The 19,755-nt window shown below is 46.6% G+C and overlaps 1 protein-coding gene across 4 annotated transcripts in view; it reads right to left on the minus strand.

Annotated features, from left to right (window-relative positions):
• Nucleotides 1-19,755, minus strand: part of RAPGEF4 (Rap guanine nucleotide exchange factor 4) — a 256,769-nt gene that overhangs the window by 66,257 nt on the left and 170,757 nt on the right. For all 4 annotated transcript variants that reach the window (XM_083154794.1, XM_083154793.1, XM_083154792.1 and 1 more), the window contains 8 exons: nt 13,073-13,256; nt 8,115-8,199; nt 7,957-8,017; nt 6,246-6,322; nt 5,189-5,335; nt 3,264-3,379; nt 2,921-3,009; nt 1,571-1,649 (listed from right to left, as the gene is read on the minus strand). In XM_083154794.1, coding sequence (XP_083010920.1) covers nt 1,571-1,649; nt 2,921-3,009; nt 3,264-3,379; nt 5,189-5,335; nt 6,246-6,322; nt 7,957-8,017; nt 8,115-8,199; nt 13,073-13,256 — 838 coding nt within the window. The remainder of the gene's footprint in view (nt 1-1,570; nt 1,650-2,920; nt 3,010-3,263; nt 3,380-5,188; nt 5,336-6,245; nt 6,323-7,956; nt 8,018-8,114; nt 8,200-13,072; nt 13,257-19,755) is intronic.

Consider the following 19,755-nt stretch of genomic DNA (forward strand, 5'->3'; position numbering starts at 1 on the left):
CGGGGCTCGCTGCGCTCGCCACGCTTCGGGCTCGCCACGCTTCGGGCTCGCCACACTTTATATTCTCAACTCCACGCCGACGTGGTTAGTGGGGGTATGATAAGGTTGGAGGACGCGTACCGCCGCCCCTCGCGAACTCGCTGCGCTCGCCGCGCTTCGGGTTCACGTCTATAGTGGGGGGGTGGCGTGGGGGTGCATTTAACATTGTAAGCACCCATTTGGGTGCTTAAAAGCACCCTTTAGGATGCTTATACAATCTTTCATCGCATAGGGGGCAAAAATCACGTCACATCGCATCGCATGCCATCTGGTGCATGGCATGCAATGCGATGCGATTTAAAACATTACGCGACCTACATCGGGGGCGCCATGATAATACACAAGTACCAGAACTTTTTCTAGGAATTATTACCAGGGAAGCTTATACAGTACAGTAGCTCATGCATATGGGCTATTAATGCTTGTCCTGAGTGTTGCTAGTACTTGGCTTGAAGCCCAGGGCTCTGGACCTTTAGCCTAGGTAAGTGGGAGTGCTGCTATTACTTGGCGTGAGGCCCAAGGCTCGAGACCTTTGACTTAAGGGAGTAGGAGTGCTGCTAGTGTTTGGCCTGAAGCCTGGGGCTCCTGACTTTTGGCAGGGAGTGCTGCTAGAGCTTGGATTGAAGCCAAGGACTCCAGACTTTTGGCACAGGGGTCAGGGAGTGCTGCTAGAGCTTGGCCTGGAGCTCCAGACCTTTGGGGCAGGGGTGAGGGAGTTCTAGAGCTTGGCCTGAATCCCAGAGCATTGGACTTTTGACATAGGGGTGAGGGAATGTTGCAAGCTTGTGACCTGAATTCCAGAGCCCCCAACTTTTGACATGGGGGTGAGGGAATGCTGCAAGCTCTTGACCTGAATGCCAGAGCCCCTGACTTTTGGCATAGGGAGTGATGGAGTGCTGCTAGTACTTGGCCTGAATCCCAGAGCTCCAGACTTTTGGTGCAGGAGTGAAGGAGTGCTGCTAGTACTTGGCCTAAATCCCAGAGCTCTGGACTTCTGGTGCAGGAGTGAGGGAGTGCTGCTAGTACTTGGCCTGAGTCCCAGAGCTCTGGACTCCTGAATCCCAGAGCTCTGGACTTCTGGAGCAGGAGTGAGGGAGTGCTGCTAGTACTTGGCCTGAGTCTCAGAGCTCTGGACTTCTGGAGCAGGAGTGAGGGAGTGCTGCTAGTACTTGGCCTGAGTCTCAGAGCTCTGGACTTCTGGAGCAGGAGTGAGGGAGTGCTACTAGTACTTGGCCTGAAGCCCAGGTCTCCAAACTTTCTGTTATGACTTCTTTCAGCACACAAAGGAGTAATTTGGTCTATTGAGTGGCCTCTAGTGGTCACTGGCAATACTTCACCTCATAGAGGTGAGGAGTGGTTAGCCTTATAAATATAAAGAAAGAAATATATATATATATATATATTATATAGATGATAGATACATAGATGATAGATAGAGCAAACCCTTCGTAAGTTAAATTAAGGAACATAGAATACAAATAACTGCAAAATGTTTAAATTAGTCGCTGTTACTTGTTTTCAAAAAGGATATTGGGACATCAAGACTGGGCAAAGCTGAGAGTTTGGCATGAATACACAGTGCATCAGTATAAAGTCATCTACAGCAGTATCTAAAAGATAAAGAAATAATAAATATCAAATATTTGTGGTTACGTGTAAAGGTGTTTTCCACGTTACATATCTTTTTATCAAATTACCTTTAATAACACTTTGGTGCTGGTCTTAACTGTGATCCTCGCCCTTAAGGGTACATTTACTAAATTGGGATTTCTATTGAAGATGGGAGGTTTCCGTTAGCAACCAATCAGATTCTATCTATTATCTTCTAGAAGGTGATAAATAATAAGAAGAATCTGGTTGCTATAAGAAACATCCCATCTGCAACAGAACTCCCATCTTAGTAAATGTATCCCTTATTGCACTTTGCATGGTCTCAGAACTCGCATATTGGAACTTATTCTGGTCCATGCGCACCTGTGCGCAATGTTTTACAACTGCGCATGTACATGCGCTGTGTGCGAGTGGCCAAGGTAAACAGAGAGTTCACTGGACGCTTGTATACAACACTGCGGGCACGGGGCGTGGGGAGGTGGGGCCAGGGTATCACCAGTTGTCAGCTGCCCACCATGATCACCTCCAGAACACACGCAAGCCTGACACCTGAGAGTGTCTTAGATTTGTGTGTACGCTCCACATCAGTCGATGATCAGCGACTATCGAATGATGTGGGTGTCGCCCCATAGGCTACCAATGGATGTACGTGCAGGCGAATTCGCCCTGCGAAAGGGGGGCGGGGGTCTGTGCAGGCGAAATTTAAAAGACACGCAGCACTGTGAACTTCGCAGCGCTGCATGTCAACCTGAATCACCCCCATAATCGGTCACAATCAGTACTTGGGGTCTCTCTGTAACAGGTGAGATCTAGTGAGATGCCCTAGTGGATGGTAGGGCATGAAATACCGCCTGTCGGCACGTGTCGGCTCAAATTTAAAAATAAAAAAACTCACATCGACCAGTTGGCTGTCGATCTTGCCATTGTCGACCTAATGCTTATGTCGGCTTTCCAACCCTGTTGACTTTAGCCATGTCGACCTATTTCAGGTGTCGACCTAAGGTCTGTCGACCTTTAGTGGTCAACCCAATGCATGTTGACCTTTATACAGTTGACCCAATGCCCATATCCCAGACCTGGAAGTACTACTATAGTATAGAATACTTGGTATAAATCATATGTAGAATAATTGTCGGTCTTTCTATAAACATAAATATAATTTTACCACATTCTATAAAAGAAGCAAATAAGACATAAATATGACATAGCAACATGTAAGATTATCATACAACACACAAATATGATCATTTACTGGACCAGAACTTTTTACCTATTGCTTCATTCAAGCTTGGCTCAAGTCTCATTGTTTCTAAGAAATGTTCTAGAATTTTTTCTGGATTTCCGGACATCACAGTGTATCTATAAAGTAATAAAGACACAGCTATATTTTCAATACATACAAGAAAAATTAGAGACACGGATATATTCAATTGATGCCGGAACCTTTCCGAAATTCTTTTGACGGAATGGATCCGGCATCCATTATTCAATGCAGCGGCCAAATCCGGATGTTGCCATATGGAACAGACATCTCCACAACATGATAGAACGCATCTGATTGGTTGCTATGGGCAATAGTGACAATAGTTAGTGTACAGCATCATGTGACATACTTATATGGTGACTGAGTGTTTCCTTGTGCTGACACTTGTGCTCCAGAGGGAATCTTCTCCAACACCAGCACATCCTGGTCATGTTCCTTCAGCCTGACCGTATTCGCCTCAACGTCCTGCAAGTCAGAAAGAAACACAGATCAGGTCCTGCTTACTATAAATATATTTCTCTAAGGATTAATAGTTCACTAAGAAGAGATCCTCCATGTGTCGTAGAGGGTAAGGAAATACATTGGATATTGTATGATCGCGCAGACGACACCAGCGGTTCCCAAACTGTGCGCCTAGGCTCCCTGGGGTGCCTTGGAGCACTTGCAGGGGTGCCTCAGGTTGGTGGTCCAGAACCAATTCAAATTATTTATGGCCAATGATATAGGCAAAAATCAGTGCTTGTGGCTTCCAATTAAGTATACAGTATGTGGGTAAACAGAAGTGAATCATGTTCCACACCATATAACTGGACCTAAGGAAAACATTTAAATCACAACTTACTTAATATTTTTTTGTGAAATTAGCAACCAACTTTTGGCCTAGGGGTGTCGTGAAAAATATTCTGATACTTAAGGATGCAGTGATTCAAAAAGTTTGGGAACCACTGGCTTACACTATGAAATATAATGATGCGCTTGTTCATTTATTATACATTATTTCCCCCTTTAAATAACATGCATAGCAATCATATATCAACATATACGCTGGATATAACTGCCACCAGTCCATGACCAGGACTACTCAGGGTCCTCGCTATTTACAAATTATGGGACTAATCTATCAACAAGTTTTCAAACTCGTTACTGAGTATAAATGGTGCTCCGGCAAATCAGCTCCTGTCATGTATTTGAAAAACAGCAGTTAGGAGATGATTGGCTGGAGCGCCGTACATCATTTATCAAGTTTTAAAACTTGTTGCGTATGATAAAACATGTTGATAAATAAGCCATGGAATGCAATAATACACACTCTGGTCCTGATGCCGAATTGGCTGGAAACCGCTGTATGTACTCTCACATTATCCCTTATTCAGATCGGCACGGTACGGCCCGCGTGCGGCCGTACCGCCGATGTTTGTGGTCTGCACATGCGCAGAGGTCATTCTGCGCATGTGCAGCCCCCTTCGCCGCAGACGGATTTCGTCCGCCGCAAAGGGGGCGGATAGGGGCGTGAGGGGCTTCATCCCCTCATTTCCCTATGTGTACGCCCCGCGTTTCATGGGCGTTCCCATGCAAACGCGGGGCGTATGCATGGTAATGAGGGCATGACGCCCTCATTACCATGACATGGGGGCGGAAAGCTGACGTCGCCGGATGTCAGCTTTCAGCCCCCATACAAGCTACCACACGGACGATTGTCCGTGTGGTCTCAGCTTGCGGGAGCTGCCGCGGCGTGCGGCCCTGCCTTCGATGGTCGACGACCATCGAATGCAGGGGGCAGCTCCCACCATGGTGGAGGCGTACGCCTCCACCATTTTTGTGCGGATCGCCAGCCGTCCGTGTACGGACGGCCGTGGCGATCCGTCGGGTGGGCGGCCCTTGGTTTGTGCGGTCGGAGCCCCGTGTGCGGCTCTGACCGCACCAACCAGAATAAGGGCCACGACTGTGTGACTGGAAATAAATATGATGTTGCCCCATACAGAGAGTTATATGCATCTGGCAGTGCACCTGCCCCTGTCCGTGTGCCTGGTTTTCTACTCATCATCATCATCATCATCCGCAATGCTGCCTATACTTGGAACAGATACATATAGAAACATGATTATGGCCAACTCAGCATAGCCCTTGGTTCTATTGATTTGCTGTCACTGATCCTCGGCCTACATCAGTAAATCCCGGTCATGACCCAATTACCCACCTTCTTCATTATGTGGAGATGCGACACAGATTAGTACAATTATATATATATCTTATTAGGAAACGTGGAACACTTACACGCAGGATTCGGTTGAAGTCCTCTTTGTCCACCCGCAGGAAGTGGCAGTTGTCTTCTCGTAGGACAATCGATGCTGCCCGCGGTGCGTCATTTACTAGGGCTAACTTGCCAAAGTCATCTCCTTCATGTAATGTGCACACCACACCCTGAAATAGAGAGAAAGAAGATGAAACCCTTTTACATCTTCTTATAGGACACATGCCTGCTATAGAACATATGAACAGGACAAAAGTACACGTAAATGAATATTAATAGAAGGGTCAGAAATGGTTATCGGACCTCATAGCAAGTCAGCTGTCAATGACTAATGGTGGCCACAGTAACATCTCTGAATGTTTCAACAAATCTTTTAGCTTTTTATTATTATTATTATTATTAATGTGTTATATGAAATGTGAGAGATCATTACACAAAATGGTTATTTTCAACACAAATTTGAATCTGTGTGTTAGCGAATGTACAGTACAAAGGATCGCCATCCTGATGTGGACTGAAGAGGAACAAGGACTGCACACTGGTGCCTTTACCGTTCCCAGGACCTAAAACTGTCTTGGAATTGCCATCGCTCTGGCCTCTCTTTATAACCTACAGTAAGCTCTCTTGGGCAAGACCCTCTTCCTTATGTCTCAAAGTTGTCCACTCTCAACCTTCCTCACATGTCCCGGTCTTATACTGAATTGGTGCTGTTTATAGCAGTCGTCTTGCAGCCAGGCATGGATGTCATCCATGTCTTAGGCTGGATTCCTTGGTCTGGATACCAGCAATTGTGATTGTGGTAATGTGTACAGTATCTAGTATTGTCTAGAAAATTATATCTAGAATCTGATTGAGGTTGGTATGGACAACACAGAAATCTGCCAATAAATGTGTAAAGTGTATATCTTGCTTTGGGGTTGGGATCATTTGGTCTACAGCATGATGGTCGACAGTCATTATTTCAACACCATTAGGTCAACATAGGAAAAAGTCGACATGGGTCTAGGTCGACATGGTTCTAGGTCGAAAGGTCATTAGTCCAAACTATTTACATTTACATACGTAAGAGAAAGGGCTCACCTTGCCATAGATGACTACGTTGACTGATCCTCTTAGGATGATGTACCACGAAGTCCCCTCTTCTCCTTGGTTAAACACTGCAAACAGGGATCACATCAATTCAAAGGTAATTCTTCCATGTACATGTCGGGGGGTGGGGGGGTTACGGGGTTTGGGGAGAGGAGTTGCACTCGGCACTCCCGATGTATAATTGTAGATATCTTCTGCCGGATGCTTTCAATGGCAAGCATACAGGATAGAAGAAGAAAGGCAGCGATCTCGGGATTTTCAGTAAAGTCAGACCTTCACAGGTAACTTGATGTATAAACATTTTGGTTAATTTAAAACCTGCCACCTTTCTTCTTCTATCATGTATATCACACACACACACACACACACACATATCTGTCTAGTGTCCGTGTGTAACCGAAACACTGCCATCTGCAGGCAGGAAGTGAAACTACATCTCTTTCACACATACAGAAACACAGAGGCAAACACAAGGTAACAGACTAGCTTTCGAAGCTTTTGCTTCGAACGGGCTTAGCTAGTATATATATATATATATATTACATTTTTATTCATTTTGCTTATTTATTCTACAGTATTTAATTTTTTTAATGGAATGCAAGGAGCTTTGTTGTGCTCGCCATGCTGTCTGAGTCCGGCCAGTCGGGATCCTGACGTCGGGCTAATGACTGTCGGGATCCCAACTGTCGGAACCATATACCACACCCACTGGTACTCAGCCTATGCTGCAGCAAGCAATGCTGCTGGACTCTGCTGTAATGATATGCACAGGTGAATGAGGACACACACCATATTTGGGGTGGGGGGCACCAAACTCCAAATTGCCACCAGGATACTGAGATGAATTTACGCCCCAGGGAGACCATATAATTGTATTGCAAATAAATAACCTGCACAAACCGAAACTCTTTTAATGGTTCTCTCCCTTCCCAATCCATAGAGATTATGACGGTGTCAGTTCCTTTCACATTACAGCAGTGGCGTAAGTTCGTCCCAGTTGCCCAGGAGGCAAAATGTTTATTGCCCCCCCCCCCCCCCATACACACACAAAACCTTATATAAAGTATATACTGTATATTCTGTAGGTCTGTTATAAAATATAACAGGCATATATAAGGATATGTATAGAGAGAGAGGTAGAACACATATTTCAGAACTCCGAAGTGATATAAATGGCTTTCAATTAATGGATTTAAAATTGCAGGTAAGGAGAGGTGCCCCCTTGAGAGCAGGAGCCCGGCGACAGATGACTCCATTGCCTCCCAGAGTTCTGCCTCTGCATTACAGCATACAATACGTATTGTACAGCTTCATTTCTGACAGTTAAATTCACAGTTTAAAAAGATTTCACTACAGTTTCGAGACCCCGCCACAATCCCACCAACCCCACCCGGTCGGTGCCTTTCAGATCATTGACAACAATAATATAAATAGTAATAATAATAATAATAATATAGTACGTCAGCAGCCTGTACTTCCAAGGGTGTAACTACCATGGGTGCAAGGGGTGCAGCTGCTATGGGGCCCAGAGCTGAAGGGGGCCCATCTTTACTGTCTAAGTAATATGTTTTATATACATTTATCACCATCAGTTGCTAAATAGGGGGCCCTTAAAAACTTTTGCTATGGGGCCTATGAATATCCAGTTACACCCCTGTGTACTTCTGATTGACATCTAGTGGAAGCCTACAGCCGTACTTACACACTGTTCCTGCCTTTGGATGAGATTCAAAGATTAAAAATCCGGCCAGCTCCCTTTTAACCTTCGGGAAAGAATACAACCACCAGTTACAACGCCTTGTCCATCAACAGACTGCACAACAAATAAATAATGTCAAGAAGCAAATATAAATGACTTACAGTGGTTGAGAGGTGAGATAAGGCTTTAATGTGAATAAGTTCTTCAAAAATAATTTCGAGGTCATCTGCGTTCCGTTGACCAGGCCTGTACAGTAGAGACATATACAGTACTTTTGAATATTCTTTGTTTTAACATAACATATAACAGATACAGTATCTCCATGCACACACATTATAAAAACTAGCTCATTAAAAAAAAAAGTAAATTAAGTCTAAAGGCCCCCATACACTACGCGATTTGGCCCCGATTTCACCCGATTCTGGCGGATTGGGACGAGAAATCGGGTGAAATTGGCCAAATTGCGTAGGGTATGACATTTGATCTTATCCGATGTGCGGTCCCGTGCGCATCGGATCAGATCCAGATGTCGGACGGTCTGCACATAAGATTAATCATGTGCAGCCATCTGGGGGAGCATCAGGAGCCGGCTGGCAGTGGGGACCTGTCCGGGGAGCGGCAGGAGCAGGAAGTGGTCCGGGGAGCGGCACGAGATGTACCTGCAGGCAGGGAGCGGGGACCGCAGTGCAGTGCAGACTCTGAGCAGAGAGACCGGGGCCGCGGCGGGAGAATAGTAAGAAATCCTATTCAAAAGACTGGCGGGCGCTGATTGGCTGGGAACTCAGCCAATCAGTGGCCGTCCGGTCTTTTGAATAGGATGGTTTCTATTCTCCCGCTGCTCTGCGTTCCCCACGGCGAGCGCCAGTCTTTTGAATAGGATTTCTTACTATTCTCCCAAAGCGCCCCCGGTCTCTCTGCTCTTGAGTCTGCACTGCACCGCGGTCCCCTCTCCCTGCCTGCAGGTACATCTCGTGCCACTCCCCGGACCACTCCCTGCTCCTGCCGCTCCTCGGACAGGTCCCCACTGCCAGCCTGCTCCTGATGCTCCCCACTCCCAGCCTGCTCCTGCCGCTCCCGCCCCCCCTCGGACCGGTCCCCGCTCCCACGGACCGCTAGCTCCCCAGCAGCTCCTCGGATTTTTACATGTGATAAATCGCACCTGATTTATCACATGTAAAAAATGGCACATCAAGTGCCACATCTTATCAAGCTCCCCCGGGGAGCTGCCGGGGAAGCTCAGGGGAAATCAGGGCTTACTTGTCCTTAGGACAAGTCGCCCTAGTGTATGGGGGCCTTAAGGGGTCAATTCAATTAGTTGTGAGTTTCTGCTAAAACGGCGTGAAGACGGCAGCAATGGCACCTCATCTCATTCTCGGCAAGGCCTGAGCTCTCCCTGGGTGTTTGTACACAATCAGTACATAAGTGCATCACGAGGGGACTAGGAGCTGATTAAATCACCAAAAGTGCCCATACACGTTACAATTATTGAGTACAATATTGTATACAATATCGCATCTCGGTTTTGCGATGAGATGAGGTCTAGTACAAAAAGTACGTGCTGCAGCTGCACATACTTTTTGTACTAGATCTCATCTCATCGCAAAACCAAGATGCCCTAATATGCGATATTGTATACAATATTGTATCCAATAATTGTAACGTGTATGGGCACCTTAAGGGTGTTTGAAAGAGGGGGGTATACTGTGTCATGGGGCCCTCTGATTGCTAAGCCGCTCCCACAGTGCAATCAAGTGTCATCTACAGAGACTACCCCTCATGGGATTGATTCCCACCATGGCCCTAACTGTGTGGAGTTTGTATATTCTCCCCATGTTTGCGTGGGTTTCCTCCGGGTACTCCGGTTTCCTCCTATAATCCAAAAATATACTGATAGGTTAATTGGCTCCTAACAAAATTAACCCTAGAATGTCTGTGTGCACGTGTACATGTGGTAGGGAATATAGATTGTAAACTCCACTGGGGCAGGGACTGATGTGACTGTTCGAATATCCTCTGTAAAGCGCTGCGGATTATGTGTGCGCTACATAAGAAACTGTTAATAAATAATAATAAATAAATAAAAGTGCTGGATTGATCCCTTGGGGATTGCCAGCACTGAGGAAATTGGGCGGGAATCAGCATATTCACTGTCAAATCCGCCCCCTGGACTCTAATTGGCTAGTTTCACAGGAGTCTGGGGGTGTGCTTAACAGTGTATAATGGTTTATGCCGATTCCCGGGTGATGATGCACTCATGCTAGCGATCCCCCCCTTCCACTGCCTGGTTGGCAGTAGAAAAGAGACGCCTAAGGGGTGACATGCTAAACATGTACAAATATATTAATGGCAATTACAATGATCTGTCAGGCAGCCTATTTACTTTCAAATCAGTTACGAGGGCATGAGGGCATGCACTTAGACTGGAGCAGAGAAGGTTTAGAAGACTTACAAGGAAGGACTTTTTTTTACGGTCAGGGCAGTAAAATTATGGATCTCTCTTCTATGTGAGGTGGTGTCGGCAGATACAATAACAGTAACATCATTTAAATTAAGGCTAGATAATAATTTATTAGATGAAAACATCCAGGGATATAACCGGTAATGAAAGGATGAACTTGATGGACAGGAGTCTTTTTTTAACCTAAACTACTCTAACTATGTAACATGACGATTTATTTGAGGCTAAATATTATGCAGTCAATAGGTCGACAGGGTCAACAGTCAAAAGGTCGATGTAGTCCAAAGGTCGACATTGAAAAGGTTGACATGAGTCGGCATGGACACCGTATAAGGGTACCGCATTCCCTTGCATGGCTCACTGCGCTTCAGGCACACTATTATAATCAACTTTAGTATAGTATGAACAAGTCGGGTTTATTTCATGAAAAACGCATGTCGACCCTTTCTGTATCGAACTTTTGACTGTTGACCTTTAACCATAGCGACCAATAGGTGAACTTTTGAAAGTCTACCTAGACTACCACATACCAGGGGGTTAGGCCCGCCAACCAGCCAATCAGTAGTGGGCATTGGCTGGTGGGCGGGCCTAACCCCCGGTATGTGGGAGGAGCCGATATTGTAAACAAACAATCTCAGCTTGTACAGCCTGGGATACGTGCAGCCGGGGGAGCGGGGCGTTCGTCACCATAGGGAGTGTGAGTATATTTTCCTTCAACAGGTACCCATGGAAACTACTGGAGAGGACCGCAAGGCGGTGCAGTCTATAGGTGCGTATTGTGTGTGTGATTCTAGCATGTAATAAAACTTTACTTTTCTTAGGTGTCTGTGTTTTTTTATTACTATTTGCATTGGTGTAGAACTACAAGACCCAGCTTTAATGCCCCGCATTCTGGGACTTGTGGTTCTTCAAGTCCCTGTATGCTGTGCATGCTTTTTGGGACTTGAAGCTCCACAACAATGTAAAACAGTTATGCCTACTTTTACACAATTATCAGCCCAGTGCCCACAGCCCAGGGGCACCGGGGACAGCCCCGGGCTTCAGCCTGGGCAGGGTTAAATCTGGAGGGGGAGGGCTTTATTGAGGGGGTCCCCAATCCTCCAGGGTTCCTGCCCGTGCCGACCAGCCACAGGGATGAATGCTTTGGCCAGGCGAACTTGCGTAAAAAGTTTCCCCCAGCTGTGGCATTACCCTGTTGGCTGTTTGGGGCCAATGCTGGTTGCCAAAATACGGGGGGCCCCTATTTATTTTGTCCACCATATTTTGGGAACCAGGACCGGCCATTGAGCCTGGTGCTGGTTTTAGAAATCCTGGGCATCCCCTATGTTTTTGTCCCCTGAATTTCTAAAACCAGGACCGGTTCTTTGAGCCCGGAGCTGGTTATGCTTTTACACATTTTTTGGGACAGAACCATGCACAGATCTCACTGATCTGTGCGTGGTTCTGTCAAACTCGCCATGTTGAACTTTGTCTATTTGTTTTGTGATTTTTGGTAACCTTTTCAAAAAATCGCATCCTAATAAATTTACAAGTTGTATACTTTATAATGGGAAAACGTCTGGATGCGTATTGAAGTATGATAAAAAAAATCGACAGGTCAAAATGTGAGATTTTCGCTGCAAAAAGAGCAAATGTGCCCATTTTTTGACTAAAAAAAAATCACAAAAGTCGAAATATCTCATCCTATTTAATGTCACCCTGTAGCTCTAAAGCCTGGATACCGCTCATAGGCCCTTATTCTGGTTGGTGCGGTAATATCCGCGTGCGTTCGTGCCGCCGATGTTTTGTGTCTGCGCATGTGCAGAGGCGTCTCTGCGCATGTGCGAGCGGGACGCACGGCCACATTCCGCATGAAATGTGTACACTACGAACAGGGGGTGGAGAGGGGCGTAAAGGGCTGTTTGGGCTCATTAACATATGCATACGCACCGCGTTTCATGGGCGTTCCCATGCAAACGCTGGGCGTACGTATGGTAATGCGGCTGTGACGCACGTGTAGGGGGCGGACATATGACATTGCCGGATGTCAGCTGCCCGCCCAGATCCCTGCTTTTGCATGGAGAAATGCCCGTGTGGTCTGAGGTTGCGGGAGCTGCCTGGCCACTCGGTCCTGCATTCGATGGTCTGTGACCATCGAATGATGGGGGAGGTTCCCGGAGATGGAGGAGGTGTATTCCTGAGAAATACACGTGCGGTCTGTTCGGACAGCTTCTTACCGCGTACGGACGGAGTTGGCGATCCGTATGGAAGGCGTGGTTTAGGACGCAGGCCGCATACTCGGATCCGGCCGCACCGATCAGAATAAGGGCCTTAATGATGTACCAGATTAATAACAGGAATGCACTGTAGTAAATACACAATGCTCCTGTGCAGGATAACGGAACATATGTATAATTCAATTTCACAGTTTGGAATTTGATCCCTAGACAGTTGGGGTTCTGCCCTGGTTTGGGAAGAAAAGATTGATTTACGAAATAAATATATTTTGACAGGAGCACTTCTTCAATTTCCTACATTTTAAAAAAGGTGCCATTTTTTTTTTTATATTTTCGTCCAGAGTTGGTGATGCTGTCACTGTCTATGTATGTACATTTTATAACAATTTAACCAAATAAGCACTAGCTCTGCGATACACAAGCATGGAACAGGAAAAGTAATTACGGCTTTCTGAGTATCATTCTCATGTGAGCGTCTGGTCCTATTTGGGACAGGAGAAGGAAGGTATCCTGGAGGTCCTCGTCACTTTCCCTCTTTTCCTCATCAGTCGGCATAGGTACATCTTCATGTTCATCTTCCAGGAACCGGTAAAACAGGTATTTATCTTGGAAGTAGTATTCTTGGTCAACTGAGAGGTAATAACAGACGTACGGTAAGTAAGACTACAATGAAAATAAACAATATTACAAACCTTCAGCTCAAGGGCCAAATGTATTAGGGTGTGAGAATCAGGAAGTGAGAGATTTTGGGGGTTATTCTAGTTCACTCGCAAAGGCACAATCACACTCTAATGGACATAACCATATGCACTGCAGGTGGGACTAATGTAACATGTGCAGAGAGAGTTACATTTGGGTGTTTTAATGTTCTTGTGCAGGGTAAATCCTGGCTGCTTTATTTTTACACTGCAAAATAGATATCAGTTTAAAGTACAAACCTCACCCACATCTAACTCTCTCTGCACATCTGCCCCACCTGCAGTACACATGGTTTTGCCCATTAGAGAGTGACTGTGTCTTTGCGAGTGAACTAGAATAACCCACTTTGGGAGAGTTTTCACATTATTTTTTTAAAGCGGCAATCTTTTATACTGCAAAACCAGGTTGATCTTGCCATGGAAATGATTGACGCTTTAAAAAAATATTAAAACTCTCCCAAAATCTCTCACTTTCTGATTTTCACACCCTATTACATTTAGCCCCATCTGATAGAAAGATGCATTTTGTTTTATTCTGAACACATTTACATGGTGTAACCAATACAGCCAGCAGAGGGCAACGTATAGTCATTATATACATTGAAAGTACCAAAACTCAGTGAGTGATACTGCCAATAAAGTCAGCTGTCTGCAAATCAAACATAATTCTTTAACATAAACCAATGACAGCTCTTATAATCTGCTGTTCAGTGCTACCCAGAATGATTCATTTTGTTTTTTTTTAACTCTCTGATTTCCATATCTTCAGATATTACAGGTGGGAATACTGACTGTGAAGATGTAGGTTTATTTCTCCCAAATATATGTGTTCTTTTAAATTTGGGCCCCCTTGATGAACATCTAGATAAACTTTAACTGATCCTTCATTGATTTAACACAGTGGGAGTGATTCAATTGTTATTTGGGCAACCACCACAAGAGGGCACCTGTTCAAGCAATTCAATTGTTCTGCAATTCAATAGTTACAGTATATACACCCCTTTCACATCTCAAAAATAACCCAGGTTCATCCATGGTTGTTTCCGGATCGACCCAGCTGTCTATGCGGTGTGAAAGGGCCTTTTCAAATTTCCCAGGTCCAGCAACCCGACATTCCAACCTGGGTTAAAAAGAGGGTTAATCTCAGGTCAGGCCCAGGTTGCTGTGTAGTGTGAATGGCTAACCCGACCTGTTCACACTATTATTATGGGCGGTATTCAATGAGCCTGATTCGCCATGTTTTTATGGCGAATTTGTGCTGTTTGGCGAATTTCTGACTAAAACGGTGAATCACCCTATTCAATGCCCACATGGCGAATACATTTCAAGGTTTTTTTCACCATGATTCACCGAGTAGCAATCGCTATCTTTTTATGGTGAAGTGGAATGTGAACTTTTAAAATAAAGTGTTTTGTTTTTTACATTTGGTGTCAAAAAATCAGGAATTTTATTCTGAGGAGGGGCATGCTATTTTTATTCATGTGCTGTAAGCACATGAATATATATTTAATTTAAAAAAAAAAAATATATTTTTTTTTACACAGCAGCCAGCAGGGGGCGCCGGAGCCGAGCCGCTCATTACATATTCATATATTCACTGCACCCAATCGTTACGATCGGGTGTAGTGAATATACGCTCCCCTGCTGGCACCCCCGGGGGGCAGCCTGTGCTGCCTGGCACCCGGGGAGCCCACCTACCCCCCACAAAGTTCTGGGGCAGGCAGAGAGACTACCATCTCTCTGCCTGGCACCGTCCTCAGGCTCCCTGCGGCAATCGCCGCAGGAGCTCATATTCGCCAGTCAGGGGCAGCGAGCCCCTGACACGTTGAATACCGGAGCCCGCCGGCTCCGGAACGTGGCGAATGTGCAGCGAATCCTAAAAAGGATTCGCTGCACCTCGCAGGTATTCTCATTGAATACCGCCCATATGGAGGAGGCAACGCTTGAAGACAGAGGGCGGTATTCAATGAGCCTGATTCGCCATGTTTTTATGGCGAATTTGTGCTGTTAGGCGAATTTTTGACTAAAACGGTGAATCACCCTATTCAATGACCACATGGCGAATACATTTGAAGGTTTTTTTCGCCATGATTCACCGAGTAGCAATCGCTATCTTTTTATGGAGAAGTGGAATGTGAACTTTTAAAATAAAGTGTTTTGTTTTTTACATTTGGTGTCAAAAAATCAGGAATTTTATTCTGAGGAGGGGTATGCTACTTTTATTCATGTGCTGTAAGCACATGAATATATATTTAATTTTTTTTTTTTTTTTTTACACAGCAGCCAGCAGGGGGCGCCGGAGCCGAGCCGCTCATTACATATTCATATATTCACTGCACCCGATCGTTACGATCGGGTATAGTGAATATAGGTCCCCTGCTGGCACCCCCGGGGGGCAGCCTGTGCTGCCTGGCACCCGGGGAGCCCACCTAACCCCCACAAACATTCTGGGCTAGGCAGAGAGACTTCCATCTCTCGGCCTGCCACCGTCCTCAGGCTCCCTGCGGCATACGCCGCAGGAGCTCATATTCGCCAGTCAGGGGCAGCGAGCCCCTGACACGTTGAATACCGGAGCCCGCCGGCTCCGGAACGTGGCGAATGTGCAGCGAATCCTAAAAAGGATTCGCTGCACCTCGCAGGTATTCTCATTGAATACCGCCCAGAGTCAGCTCCAAGCACTTCCTTCTCCCCTTCCACCCGATAACGCGACACTGCTCCGCCCCAGTCTGACATCAGTGACCCGGCAAATGGCTGTGGGGAGCTGCACCATGCAAATACCTTGTCGCTCCCAGGATGGACCCATGTCCAAATCCTGGATGCGACCCTGCATTTGAGATGTGAAAGGCGTAATAGATATTTAGGCTTGTCCCAAATGAGACTTTTTGTTTTGCGGGCAATATATGAGTTAGGATTAATTGCTTTGCATGGCTAAACATGGTGCATTGGGAAGTGGTTGAAAGGCCTACAGTGTCTAGGTAGACAGTCCATAGATCAATATCAAAAGGTTGACATGGAGTAGGTCGACAGACAAAAAGGTCGACATGAGTTTTTTTGTATAATTTTTTTGGGGGGACGACAACTGGTACACATAGACATAGTCAAAATCTCTTGCGATGACAACCTCACGGGCTGAGCCTTGGTATCACAAGCAGGGTTGTCACTAGGAAATTTTGGCTAACTTATTATACAATTTTGACTATCTAGTCAAAATCGGAAGCCAAAACTGCACCATGTGTACACAGCTTTAGACCAGACAGCATACCTGAGGTCTAACGCTGGGTACACAACTAAAGATTTATCTGTCCAATCTGTCTGGTGGGAACAAAAATCTGGTACAGTATGGGATCAAATGACAGTCCGCCTTGTGTTCCCAAATGCTGGAAAATGGGCAAAAATGATTGTTCGGATAAATTTGCTAAATCCATAAAAAAATGTGGGTACTTGTGTATTATCACGGCGCCCATTATGCTATTTTCGTAGTGGGTTTTTCCTGCGTAGTGAAATCGCATCGCATCGCATCGCATGTCACTTTTCCGATGCAATGCGATTTCCCTAGTTAATTTATTCACTGCTCCCTGTACAATTTTTTCATTGCATCGTATCGTATAACATAACACTGAAATACCATAACACTAAAATTGTATGCGACTGCAAGCGATTTTAACTCTGTGTACAGTATATGCATATGTGTCATATGTGTCATATGTGTGTAAAAGCCCTGTGTATATGTATGTGTGATGTAAAATACCTCTTCATACCCCCATTATCCACTTTATCCCATGGCTTTACACGTGGCGAGTGCAGCGAGCCCCGCTCGGTACGCTTTACGCGTCCTCCTGACCTTTTCATTCCCCCACTATCTATGTCGGCATGGAGCTGATTTTATACAGTGTGGCGAGTGCAGCGAGCCACCGAGCCCGAAGTGTGGCGAGCGCAGTGAGCCCCGCGAGGGGACGCGGATTACTTTACATGTATTCCGCGTCCGCTCGCCACGCTTCAGGCTCGGTGGCTCGCTGCGCTCGCAACACTATATAAAATCAACTCCACGCCAATGTGGAAAGTGGGGGTATCAAAAGATCGGGAGGACGCGTAACGCGTACCCTCGTGGGGCTCGCTGCGCTTGCCACGCTTCGGGATGAAGTGGATAATGGGGCTGTTTTCTGGACACATTCACACCTTTAATATCATACATCTGACACAGTAATGACGACGCGTGTTAACGAATAACTGGTATAATTTAGGGTACTCTTTACCTAGAACGGCGCCCGTCGCGGGCATCGCGGGTACATTTATGCCTGCCCGCGACGCGACCGACGCGATGCCCGCGATTTTCCCATTGAAAACCATGTTAAACCTGAAAAATCGCGTCGGTCGCGTCGCGGCCGGCCATAAACGTACCCGCGATGCCCGCGACGCGATGCTCCCGATTTCCCATAGGAAGCAATGTTAAAAGCCGAGATGGACCCGATTTCAGTGTTAAATGCCTCAATCCACCCGATTTGGCCATAGGAATCAATGTTAAATGGGCTACAGAGCCCATTAACCCTTAAATGTCCCCCCAAATTTTTAACGCCACCCCACGATCAACGCCAACCCGAAGCGTGGCGAGCGCAGCGAGCCCGCGAGGGGCGGCGGTACGCGTCCTCCGACCTTTTCATGCCCTACTATCCACGTCGGCGTGGTGTGAGAATAGAATAGTGTGGCGAGCGCAGCGAGCCACCGAGCCCGAAGCGTGGCGAGCGCAGCGAGCCCCGCGAGGGGACGCGGATACCTTCACAGGTAAGCGCGTCCCCTCGCGGGCTTCACAGGTGTCCGTGGCCACGCGGACACCTGTGAAGCCCGCGAGGGGACGCGTATAACTGTGAAGGTATCCGCGTCCCCTCGCGGGGCTCGCTGCGCTCGCCACGCTTCGGGCTCGGTGGCTCGCTGCGCTCGCCACACTATTCTATTCTCAACTCCACGCCGACGTGGATAGTAGGGCATGAAAAGGTCGTAGGACGCGTTCTAGGTAAAGAGTACCTAATTTAGTAAATAATTAATGATGAAAGAGCATATTAAAAGCAATAATGACAATAATCAAAAAAAAGAAATGACAATGATAGGAGTCAATGTAGAATAAGAACATTAACGAATAAAAACTGTTAATAATGTCAATAATGATTTAAAAAATATAAAAGAAGAGTCAATCTGCCTTAGGGAGCAGCGTCAGCACATGCTCAAATGGCTTATCTGCAGCTAAACTTTTCCGCCATATAAATTCCTGCAAACAGGTGTGCACACCAGTATCGGGGTCTACAAAGTTATATTTGTGGTTTACTCTGGCAGGATGATATCCGGCCTGCTCCAATTCTTCTGTGCTGTATGCCCGCCAGCAATCAGAGTAAATGGTTGTGTCATGCTCAATGTTCTCATGTATGGTGGACATAAGAGTGGCGGCGTCACGTTTCGGCACAACTGTAATGAAGCACTATCCAGTTTCTCGTGGGATGCCTCCAAAAACCCATTGTTGAGGTAAAACACGGCCGACATTGCTTTTTCTTTTTACAAAAAGGCTTTTGTCGACCTCAACAATTTGGCCCGGTCCACCAATATGGCGCTGCGGCTGTGCCATCAGGTCCATGGTACAGGCCTCCCGCATCCAGGCATTGTACAGGACCACAGATTGGTGGACATTTGGAGCTCACACTGACAATATTCTATTGATGTCAGCTCCTCTGATAAGCGGCACCCCGGGAAAAAATGGGCCACTCTTAAGCTCACCTTCTGCCGGCATACTTTTATATGGCACCGGCCACATTCACTCCTTAACCGTCAAGCGCATGGGGTGCCCATTGGTGCAAGCCATCACTGGCAGCAGGTGAGGGTCCTGAAAGAATTGGAGGTACTTGTGTATTTTGGCGGCGCCCCCGATTTCCATCGCGCAATGTTTTAATCGCATTGCATGCCATGCACCCGATGGCATGCGATGCGATGCGATTTTTGCCCCCTATACGATGAAAGATTGTATAAGCACCCTAAAGGGTGCTTTTAAGCACTGTAATGGGTGCTTACAATGTTAAATGCACCCCCACGCCACCCCCCCCCCACACTATAAACGTGAACCCGAAGCGTGGCGAGCGCAGCGAGCCCGCGAGGGGCGGCGGTATGCGTCCTCCGACCTTTTCATACCCCCACTATCCACGTTGGCGTGGAGTTGAGAATAGAAAGTGTGGCGAGCGCAGCGAGCCACCGAGCCCGAAGCATGGCGAGCGCAGCGTGCCCCGCGAGGGGACGCGGATACCTTCACAGGTATCCGCGTCCGCTCGCCACGCTTCGGGCTCGGTGGCTCGCTGCGCTCGCCACACTTTCTATTCTCAACTCCACGCCGACATGGATAGTGGGGGTATGAAAAGGTCGGAGGACGCGTACCGCCGCTGCTTATACAATGTTT

The sequence above is a fragment of the Crinia signifera genome, chromosome 7 (assembly GCF_055691185.1).
Source record: "Crinia signifera chromosome 7, ASM5569118v1, whole genome shotgun sequence".
In the NCBI taxonomy this organism is placed as follows: Eukaryota; Metazoa; Chordata; class Amphibia; order Anura; family Myobatrachidae; genus Crinia; species Crinia signifera.